A 12,294-nucleotide genomic window follows, 5' to 3' on the forward strand; every position below is an offset into this window, starting at 1 on the left:
CAGATTCGAAATTCAAATGTAATATTTTTTTATAATTAAGTGTAACAGTATTTATGGCCAGACTAAGTATAATGCAAAGGCCACCAACTGACTGACCTACCAACAGTACTAACAAATAACTACTGAAATTTGACATGCAAGTAACCACTATGAAGTAGACAAATCCTACCAAAGTAACCAAAAACAAAATAGAATAAAGCCTTAGTTTTCTATTCATCTAGGTTAGATTCTAGATTTAAAGGAAAACATTATCAGTAAGTTATGATAGAGATAGACTAATTCAAGTTTTTTTTTTATATTTTAACATTAAAATCCGACAGAGATAGGCTATCTTTCGCTACATTAAAATGAAATGAGCTATAATTTCAAAAATTTCCCCACAAACCCCCCTTACCTTAGTCTGCACGATGAGATCCTCGATGTTGCCGTACGTGTTCTTCTTCATGCCGCTCGCCCTGGTGGCCACCCAGCCGCCGAGGGTGGAGAACTCGTACGAGTCCGGCTCGTGCCCCACCGTGTAGCCGCGCGCGCGCATCTCTCTCTCTAGATCCTGGCCCACTATGCCCGCCTGGTACCACCCCACCACCATTAATGTTTCACTTAGGTTCAGGTAGTTTTCGGTTCAATTTGAGCTCTTTTGGAAAACTCTTTTGAAATGATACGAATAGATAAAATATGTACGATTTTTTCTATACATCGTTTTACTACTATATCAACTGAGTTTATGATTAAACTTATCAATTCAATAGTCTATAGACTGTTAAATTATTTAGAATACGAAACAAAAACAACATATCATCCGAGGCACTATAGTTTTTTTTAAATCCCCAAAAAATTATGTTAAAGAATTGCAAAAAGTAGAAAAGAAATAAACTGTGGTTTGGGAAGGAGTGTGTAATGAATCCCCCACGGATATATACAAAACTATGATGCAATTTGAACTAAAACGTAACACACCCAGTATGCATGGGTTTTCTGGCGATGGGTTCCCACCACCACAGACTCACCTGCACTCTGGCCAGCAGCTGCTCTCTGTCCAGCCAGAGGATCGAATTCATGTCGCTGGTGTCGAGGGCCACTATCGGTCGCGCCTCGTGCTCCGGGCACGTGACGGAGCCCGACACGGAGGTGCCGCCCCCGTACGGGATCAGAACGAACTTGTGCTGATTCGCGCACTGCACTATTTGCACCACCTGGTTAGGTTAGGATGATTTGGTTATTTCCTGCAGCACGTGCAAGATGGGAAATAATTTTAATGTGGGAGACAAGCACGCAACGGCACGAATTGCACCAGCTCGTGAAATAAAAGCATAATACTATGTTTCATACGATGAGTGGGGGATCCAGAGGCCCGTTTCTTTTTCCTCACCCTACGACTGGGTATTCCTTCTTTCCAGTCGTCAATCCTTTCCTTATCCCTTTCCCCTTAAAAGGAGGCAGCGCATTCGCAGAGACCCATACCATGGGTGAATCCGGGGCGGACAGCTCGTTATTTTTAATTGTAAGTGGAATTATGGCCCATGACGACGTTCTACTATTTTTTATGATTATTTACCCAATAGCGAACAAAAAATGATATTTTAACATATAGCACCAAAATATATTAATATAATAATGCCTATATAATAATGCCTATAAATATAATTCAGAAAAAATTAAAACACTGTTATTATTACGTGCAGCAAAAAAATATTACTAATTACATTTAGTTTTTTTAGCATTGGAGCAATAAAAAATTAATTTTTATTGTTATAAACTTAGACACAAAATTATTTAAGCTCAGCCATATTCAACATCACAAAAATAAAAGCTAAATAAAAATAAATAAAATCACTACATTCCAATAATGTGACATAATAAACACTTAATTTTTATCCACAACTAATTCTAGTCACTTATAAATACCTGTTCATGGTTCTGCGGCCATATCACAGCATCAGGTATCCTCTTGAACGAGTTGGATCTCAACTTGGTCATGTCATTGAGCGTCTGCCCATGGGCCCGCATCAGTCTGTCCAGACCCTCGACGCTGACCAGGGCTATCGCCTCCAGTTCCTCCCGTATCGCAGCTGGCAACCGGCTCACGGGGTACGCAGTGGGCACGGCAGGTATTTTGGGTGGTTTCGATATGTCCACATCGAATTTCTCCTTCACCCATGACACGAAGTGGGGGAGGGTTTTGCCGCCGATGAGGTATCTGAAAATTTGAAGATACTGTAGCAGGTACAGTGCTTATAAACATAGTACCGAACCGTTCGAGTTTGATCCCTGGTGATGGTTAGTATGTCTTAGTCTGGCACTGAATCTAGGCAGTTTAAATAATGTTGAAATTTCAAATGCATGTTACACATGTCATGTCACTTGATGGTGCTTATCTGTGAATTAAAAATGTACACAGACAATTATAATAGAACTTTCAAATAAAAAAAAAGAATCATCAAAATCGGTCCACCCAGTCGGAAGTTCTGAGGTTACGAAACCAAAAAAAAAGCACACAAATCATTTCACATATTGTAATAAATATTTAGTGTCTGAAAAAGTTTGGACGAGCAGTTTTAAAATAATCGAGAGTTGATTTTACTTTAATAATTAAAGTGGTATAAACCATTCGGACTGTTTGCACATACACGTGCATTTTTAGGACATTTTATATAGGCTGAGTTCCTACTTCTACTCATTAAAATTATGGAACATTACCCATATATCATATTACACTATTGATTTGTAATGCGCTTCGTGCACGTACCTACTTAGACAGAGGTGGAGGTGAAACCTTCGCGCTCAAACACACAGACACTCGACACTATTTGTGTTAGCCATTGACGGACAGGCTTTGTGATTCCTAGATATTTAGCTTGTCCACGAAACGTGCTCGCATGGCGTACCTACGTACCTAGCTACGTTGTCTTCGCAAGTCGCTATATGCGTTTCAATTATTAATCATTCAAGGGCGTTGTTGCTTGCGTTCTAGATGCAAACAGAGATAATATAACATGAACTATATTGACGAAGACCAGGTCATATTGACGAAAAAGGCCATTACATTTGTGTGGGGTTCAATTAATATTGGTTGTGTATTCGCATATTAAAGTAAAGTGAATTTGGCGTTGATCTAGAGTCTAGTCTAGTCTAGTAAAATACAATTTTATCCTGGATTCAATTAAATGACCACTGCTAAAATGGGTGAAGGAAAACATCGTGACGATGGCGGTGTATCCAAGTTCTATTTGGATGCTATGAGGCACTAAGCTCCTGTAGGAAGGAGTCTTATGTCGATCTGATGCTAAAAATAGGCAAATGATCGTGATACTATTATGGGAAATCTAGATTATTCTGGAGTGCTCGTGGATAGTTCCCTCTTAGAACTTGGAAGGCGAAACATGACCTTGTTTGTAAAAAAAAAAAGCAAGAAAAACTTCTATACTCTGCACGTGTTCTTTATTAAACGCCACAACGTTTTGTGGCCTTGTTTTTATGCAAACAAAATTAAATGCGTTTTAATATCACATATCCTACTAATTATCCATATTGTATGTGGGAGGCGAGCACATTCGGCGAGAAATGGGCCAGCCCGCACCGGGGAAAGTGCCACACCCCCACAGAAGATCGCCGTCAAATCGTAGCAGACTATTGTTTTTCGATCGGTGATTGGGGAAGTTCGGAAGCCCGTATCCTTTTTCTCACCCTTTCCAGTCCATTTTTATCCTTAACTCCTAATAAGCGGGCAGCGCATATAACGTAAGGGATAATAGCATATGGTTCATCATATATACATACTAATTTAAAATAGAGCCAATAGAGAAAAAAAGAGTTTGTCTGTCTGTTTGCTGAAACGCGCTAATCTTATTAACGAAATTAGGTACGGAGATAGTTTGAGACCCGCGAGAGGACGTAGGATATGATATAATAGAATTTATGTCCCAAAAATCCCACGGGATCGTGACCCGGGATAACCCTGGATGTTCCTTTTCCATTGACTACGCGTGCACAGCCGCGGGCGGAAAGCTAGTCATAAGATTAAAACTAAATTACACCTCACTTAAAATAATCTATCGCATTACCAAATCTTATCGAAATGAATTATTTAGGCGGCCTGTAAAACAACAGCATGACTTTTTGTATTCATATGATATTAGGTACCTACGCCACAAGAATATCATTTCTTTTCACCGACTTCGAAAGCGTAGTGAGAAGGTTCAAAGTCTATATGGGTTTTTTTAACTCTTCTTTTATTGACAAAGCTACAGAAATTTTTACTTTTCCCAAGGCTAAGCTCCCTGAGTGGTACCGTGGACATCAAGTCAGGATCTGATGAGTATGTAGGTACGAAGATAGTTCGAGAACCTAGAAATCGGCGGGACTCTTCTATGGGCACACTTTAAATATTTTTATCATCGAGCAATTGTATTAAGACGATATCTAATTTCAACCTAAATTAAAGCGTAATCGATAAGAGTATATCCTAATTAATTAATAATTTTGGGGTGTGAGTTATTATAACAATATTGTAATCGATAACATGGCTTCCTTTTTCCCAGGCTCCAAGGAAATATTAAAAAACGTAAATAGAAAGATTAAACTCTAAAAGGAGTAGATTTGGAAGGCAATCCATTACCTAACGAAGTTTAAAGTATTATTGAATTAAAAACAAACGCACAGTCATATTATTCTGTGGCACAATGCTGAATTTTTTCCTTCGCCTATTTATTAATTAATGTATTTTATTCAGAATCATTCATTGTACTTACAGCTAAACAAAAAAACGCACATTTAATGTAATAAAAATTTATAAAAAACCAAATCTATACCTAAACCTTTAGACAGAATCTAAGAATTACTTAAACACATCACCCTCTTATTGGTGAAGTGGGATAAAAAGCAACTTAAATCTAGGGTACTTAGTAAATACAGAAATATAAAGTACAATAAGAAAGTCCAGATTTCCCGTATCAACCGACTGAGACTAGTCAGCTGAGCCGTGGGTTGCTCTCAATTGGCGCATCCGTTTCGCGAACACGTGTGCCCACCGCGACCGATCACACATTCATAACAGATATGTAAATAAATGCGAAAGTATGTATGTTTGATGCTTCAAAACATAACAAACGTAGATAGGGTCTAGGTAAAAAAAAATGTTTAAATCAATTTCTGTCATCGGGATATGAGCGCAATAGAAAAGGAAAGGGCCGGAAATAATAAGCAACATTGCCATATTCATTTTAATTTACAGATAATAATAATTATAATTCGCAACAGAAAATTAATCTTTATAAATATTGTCAACATTTGTCTGTCTCTCCTTTGCGCCTAAACCACAGCACCGATATGCATGAAATTTGGTAAAAATATAATTTGAGACCCATTAAAGAAGGGAACGGACGGTATACGCGGAAAATTCCATACTTTGCATATTTTCCTTAGACTAGGCGGACGAAGCCGCGGGCGAGAAGTTAGTTTTATTATACACGGAACACAGCAACCTATATGTAATGTTAGATACGAAAAATAACTACATAATAAGAAATATAACGTATTTAATCATAGAATTGAATGTAGTCTCAACGATTCCCCGTGAACAGCAACCTACATGTAATGTTACATACAAAAAAATATTAACCTACTACAACCTACAGCAACCTACATGTAATGTTATATACAAAAAAATAGTATTTAATCATAGAATTGGTTAAAGTCTCACCGATTCCCCGTGAACGTGGCCACGTCGTCGATCAGCTGAAACTTGGAGTCCTTGTAGCCCCATCCGTACCATTTCAGTAGATCCTGTCTGAAACAATTAGTAAAATGCTCTTATTTAGGTATGAAAACAGAAAAAAAGTCCATCATCAGGCGGGATGGCAAACCGGGTTTCTAATTGTCTTAATAGATTGCGTGGGTCGGTCTGCAGGTATACTCGTCTGAAACTTGAAGAATAGAAGAAATTCCATTACTGAGATATATCATATCATACCGGCGACGGCGTATCCTTATCCTCTCCCTTGCAAGTCCATTCCCTTCGCTGAACTCCTCCTTAACCCTACCCTTATAAAAGCAGGAAACGCTTTTGCAGCGGCCCTTTCTCTGCAAGTGTTCATGGGCGGTGGTGATCGCTTACCATCAGCCGAACCACCAGCTCAGTTGCCCGCTCTAGCATAAAAAGATCTTGATTGGCTGGGAGACCAGGTGTTGTTACGGTAAAGCAAACGGTGGGTTCGAATCCCGACATGTCATCGAATATTTCCTATTCTTTAAATATTTTTACTTTTTAACGCTATTAAACAAAAAAATCATTACTATTAGCTATTTAAATAGTGCCTACTTTATATAACGAATGTGTCTACGCCCCGCGGTTTCACCAGTGTGCGTTGTCTGGTACATAAACTACAACCTTTCCAAGTTTCATTCAAATCTGCTCAGTAATAAGACGTGCTAGTTAAACATACATCCATTCAAACACACAAACTATCGCATTTATAATACAACTTTATAAATGTATACGTATTGTATTTTTTATATGCCAATTCTTGTTCCCTCTTAGCGACTTCCACGAGGCCAAAGGACATACTCTACCACCAAAAACGTATCGTACTTGGCCAAATCAACAACGTATCGTCGAACTTTTAATCCTTGGACATACATGCCGCTTTCCTCGATTTCAGTTTGAGCTGCTGAGCCACAACTGTACATACATATACATTTTTAACGAATGCAATATTCCGTTAAAAGGTGTGTCTACATTACAAATATTTCCTAAAAATATAATACCGTGAGCCCATTAGCAACCAAGTTTTAGAATATAGGTGACTAAACGATAAGATAGCCGGCCGATAACGACCAGTGTATGTTGGAAATGCTTAAAACTTTTACCGCGCCTTGCGATAAATATTTAATTTTATTTAATTCAATTAAATTTGATAAATTTTAATGACATATGACAAATTGTTTTGTATATTACAACTGTAAGTTAAGAATACAGTAGTACAATAGTCCAGTCAAATTAAAATGGCAGGTTGCAATAATGCGCATAGAGTTGAAATTTGGTATAAACCTGTAATATACAAATACAAATACTGTATGAAAAGTCCCGGGCGATGCCATGCTTGCTAAAAAAGTTATAAGAGGTCAAAGGTAAAAAAGAACAGTTTCAATTTATCGTAAAAATAGTTTAAATAAAAGTTGTAGGCCATTAAATTTCCTATGTTCTAATATTTTTTTAGCTACGACCCGCCATTCCAGAGATTTTTGTAGGAAATTGGACTTATTGCAAGGCTAGCTCTATCTATTAGTCATTTTGACTGGACTACAGTGGCAGCCCTTACATAACGTCCCGAACTGCTAACAACATGGCATATGTAGCTCGGGCTCGTTCAACAACGTTACCTAAGCTAATTCATCTACATATAAATAATGCGTAGACATACGATATAAAAATAGGTAGTTACACTTGAAGAATAGAATTGACATCATATAAGAGGCATAGATGATAGATGTGGCCAATGTTTTGTAAATATTTACTGGCATTGTTCTATAGACGTAGTCAGTATTATTTAAAATTAAAATAAACGCCGGAGAGCGTTCACAAACAAACCGACGAGTGATACGTTTTATTGATATAATAATGTTCTACATAATATGTATATATTATGTAGAACAATTATTACGGATGTCTATTTTTAACTCCCGACGCAAAAACAGGGGTGTTATAAGTTATACGTCGTTATATGTGTGTCTGTTTGTGGCATCGTAGCTCATCATAGCTCCCAAACGGATGGACATATATCGATGCGGTTTGTTTCATTTGAAAGCCACACAAACGGCTAAATGTCTGATGAAAATCGGTCAAGGATAGCGGCCGCCACAAAATGTCGGATTGAATATCTTTTCGTAACTCCCTCAATATAGGTATCATATGAAAGGATCTAGACAAGTTCAATACAATATGTCAAATTTAAAAAACTACATGTAAGACATTGTTGCAAAGGGGTCGGGCGTGTATTTTTAAATTAATTTTAATTACGTGTTTTTATACAATAATACTAGAATAAAGACATCAGATATTTCTATAATAATCCTACTTCCTACTAATATTATAAATGCGAAAGTTTTGTTTGTAGTTTGTTGTTTGTAAGGATGTGTGTGTGTTTGTTGCTCTTTCACGCAAAAACTACTGAACCAATTGCAATGAAATTTGGCACGTAGACAGCTGAACAAATGGAATAATATATAGGCAACTTTTTATCCCAATATTCCTACGGGATACGGACTTACGCGGGTGAAACCGCGGGGCACAGCTAGTATTATAAATGCGAAAGTTTGTAAGGATGTGTGTGTGTCTGTTTCTCTTTCACGCAAAAACTACTGAACCGATTGCAATGAAATTTGGCACGTAGACAGCTGGACAACTGGAATAACATATAGGCAATTTTTTATCCTGATATTCCTACGGGATACGTACTTGCGCGGGTGAAACCGCGGGACGCAGCTAGTACAATATAAATCTAAAAAGGTTTCATGTCTGTTTCAACGCGCGAATCTCACGAACTACTGGACCGGTTTCGAAAATCATTTCCCCATTGGATGATGTACGCGATCCCTTAGTGCTTAAAAGCTACTAGAATACCCGGCCACGCGTTTCTGTGCCTGAGCAATAATTAAAAATATTACGATTACAAATTATTGGAATAATTTATTATTCAAAAAAAAAACAACAACAACGATACTTTTAAAAAATTGTATCATTTCCGTTTTTAAAACACTTTAAAATCTTTGAGCTATATTGCGATTTAAAATTCTGTCGATATTCTGAGATATGTACCACTTGCGTTTAGTAATCATTATTTTTATTAATTTGATTAAAAATCAATAAACGACTCTAGAAAAGTCCTGAGTTTACATGTGGTTGCTAGAGACGCATGTAACTATGTGTAGTGTAACATTGTTAATAAGATGAATGAATAAATAAAATACAAATTGCTTACATGATTTACTTTATATTCCTAATCACGATAATACCTACGTGGTACAGAAGGGACAAGCTCTTTATCCTATGTTACAAATTAGATTTATATCTATACAAAATCTAATTAATGATTGCAGAATATATTTCGCATAGAAAAATAGATACACGAATTTTTTGTAAATGTTTATCAAAGGTTTCTCAAATTTCTTGTGTTCCATGCAAGGTGTTCTTAAATTTGTTCGCTAATTGTTTAACTTTAAGTATTGATGGGTGTTACGCTTCTATTATATTGTAGATATTTTTAGTTGCACGCCTCGTTAATTATATCCAGAAAACTGGAGCGGGACACCGGCCGCTGGCTTGTAATTAATTGACGCCTACTTCCTAATTCTGTGCAAAATGACATAACTGTGCCATTAATGCCTGTAAATATTTTTACTGCAGGATTCTCTCACCTTTTCCTGGGAATAACACTCTTTACTTTAATAGCGGTCTCATAAGTGTTCCTCTTATCAGCATCATTCTTAGACACACTTTTATTTTTATCACTGCTCACTCGGTCTGTTGTCGTCCTCATGAAACTCACATTTTCAGACATATTTTTATTTGTTTTGTGCACATCTGACATTATCACGAAACGCGACGATTATAGATTTGAGTCGGATAACATTTGGTCTGAATTTTATAAATCGCGCAGTCCGCCGCGCATGTGCGGCTCTAACGTCGATAACGTGAACGATTTTAATTAAGCGACATCTATTGGTGGAAAGTTATTAATTTGATAATAGTGACATCTATTGACACAAGTTTACATAAATACAAACCTAATTGATAAGTTTTACTAAATGTTCAACAGATGGCAGCAGCAATGAAAATGTGTATGTTGTGTATGGTATGGATATAGTAATAAAATATATTTTTAATATTACATAGACAACTTTGTTTAAAATTAAATATTTAACTATTTAACTCTTTGTTGAGTGCTTAATATATCTAGGAGCTTGACCCGGCTGCGTCCGGGTTGACATGGGATAAAAAAGCATATTTCACACCATAGTTTAACCTAATTGAATCCCTCTACCCTTAAAAAATAAAAAAGCGCTTAACTTTATATAAATAGTAAAAAAGCAGAATTTTTTTTATGTTACGTTATTAATATTTACAAGCATTACGAACTGACATTCATCAGATATTAGTATAACAGTAACTTTTGTCAGATTCTCTATCTATTACTATTTTCTTCATTTGCATTAATGTCCATTTTGCAGCAGATTAAGACACAAAATGCGGGCATTTGCTTAAATGAGTCAATTTACATGCAGCCATTAATTTTAAATACAGTTCAAATGCATATTGCACTGGAGTATGCAAATTAAAAGGCCTGCACTGAATGAAGCAGACCTAATAACGTTATATATTAATTAAATGTGAAATTGTAGTCCTTTCAGCTCATTTGCTACTTTCGTAATTAAAAATTAATTGAACGTCGTTTAGGCTAGTTAACTAAATTCTAATTAACTTAATAACAGTCTTAAAATTAAAAGTGTAATTATTTTTAATACGCTTCACCTATATAGTTTTAAAGTTAGTTAAGTTTGTTGTAAAATTATTTTTTGTTTTTTTGTATCATTGTCGCATTGGGCTTGTCCTGTTATGGCAAGTGATTTTTTATAAATAAATAAATAAATAAATAAATAAATATATATGTTAGTATGATATCGACTCCATTTTGGTCCACTTTTAAACGGACACATGTAATTCGAACTAGAACCATATATATATAATCGGGGACAGTACAATAATTTCAGACAGATAATTTAGTTGATACTATAATTAGAGTGTGTTTGACAGGTTTTTCAAATAAGTATTGTATATACTAGATTTTTTTGTGACGCGTATTATAACAAGTATATGTGTATTAATCTGGTGATATATATCACTTGTTTATCGTTTATTTTCTATAGAGCTCCATTCTTCTTTGTATTTTTCTAAATAGGTTTACACTTTAGAGATACGGATGTGAAAATATAGTTACTTGTTGAGATACGTATCATTTTAATGATACAGTTAAAACTTCAAACTTTACCGCCAATTACCACAGATAATATAACTATTACTCACTAGGAGTTCTTTTGTTCGTAAGAGCTTAGTTTTATTTAATTTTTACGACAAAAACTATTTCTTATAACCATTAACTTATACATATATTTGAATAAACATTGCTTATACACATTGTAAAGTATAACAATATCTCACGAGTAGAGCTTTTTACAAAATACTCTATTATAGAGCAAGGATTTACTTTGTTTGTGAGTATATATTACATTAGCGGTCTGCCCCGATTTCACTCGTGAGACTTATATATAAATGTAATAACGTCGAGAGAATTTTTCGGTAGAGCAGTTCCTGAGATAAGAGCGTTCAAACACACAAATAAACTCTTCAGCTTGAAATTATTATAGAATAAATATCGCCATGATTATAAGTTATAGGGGAAGTGGGGAAGAAATTAAATCTAAGGTTGTGACTTGAAATAAAATCAATTGTATAATTTTGATAATTTATTATCTACATTTAAATGTTGTACAAAATATAATTACACATAGAAGCTAATTATAATGCCTACATTATTATATCTAAAGCATAAAGTTGTTCGACCCTAAATAGGATATTGATTATAAATTATTTCATATAAATTATAATAAGTGTTGCTAGTAATAGCTCTCATGTTGATTTATGACCTTCGTTCACTTATTATTTATCTTATACCTTTAAACGAGCAATTCTTGTATATATATATATATATATATATATATAATTGGGATCTCGGAATCGGCTCCAACGATTTTCATGAAATTTAGTATATAGGGGTTTTCGAGGGCGATAAATCGATCTAGCTAGGAATTTTTTTTAGAAAATGTCATATTCGTGTTTTATTCGTGTTTTTTTTTCCCTGACATCTATTGGTGAATAGTAATACTATTTTGCTTCGTAGACAGCTGGACAACTGAAATAATGTCATATTCGTGTTTTATTCGTGTTTTTTTTTCCTGACATCTATTGGTGAATAATAATACTATTCGCTTCGTAGATAGCTGGACAACTGAAATAACACAGGCACTTTTTATACCGATATTCCTACGGGATACGGACTTACGCGGTTTCAACCGCGGGTCACAGCTAGTTACTGATTATTTCAAATAGCATTCTGCACAATATTATGTAAATTTATCGCCCTTAATCAACCATTACATAGTTTAAATGCAAATACTTCAGCTGCAAGAAAACTCAATGAAATAAAAAAATGTTTAAATATCTTAACGGAGCGATTACAAAAA

General features: G+C 35.4%; 1 protein-coding gene across 1 annotated transcript in view; it reads right to left on the bottom strand.

Annotated features, from left to right (window-relative positions):
* LOC119832175 (alkyldihydroxyacetonephosphate synthase) overlaps positions 1-9,625 on the bottom strand; it is a 13,768-nt gene extending 4,143 nt beyond the window's left edge. Inside the window, exons 1-5 of the mRNA XM_038355786.1 lie at positions 9,412-9,625; positions 5,699-5,785; positions 1,906-2,197; positions 1,008-1,193; positions 395-568 (exon numbers count right to left, since the gene is read on the bottom strand). Of these exons, the coding sequence (XP_038211714.1) occupies positions 395-568; positions 1,008-1,193; positions 1,906-2,197; positions 5,699-5,785; positions 9,412-9,584 (912 nt within the window). The 5' untranslated portion in view covers positions 9,585-9,625. The remainder of the gene's footprint in view (positions 1-394; positions 569-1,007; positions 1,194-1,905; positions 2,198-5,698; positions 5,786-9,411) is intronic.
* Positions 9,626-12,294: the final 2,669 nt, after the last annotated feature.

Source organism: Zerene cesonia, chromosome 15 (assembly GCF_012273895.1).
Source record: "Zerene cesonia ecotype Mississippi chromosome 15, Zerene_cesonia_1.1, whole genome shotgun sequence".
Lineage (NCBI taxonomy): Eukaryota > Metazoa > Arthropoda > Insecta > Lepidoptera > Pieridae > Zerene > Zerene cesonia.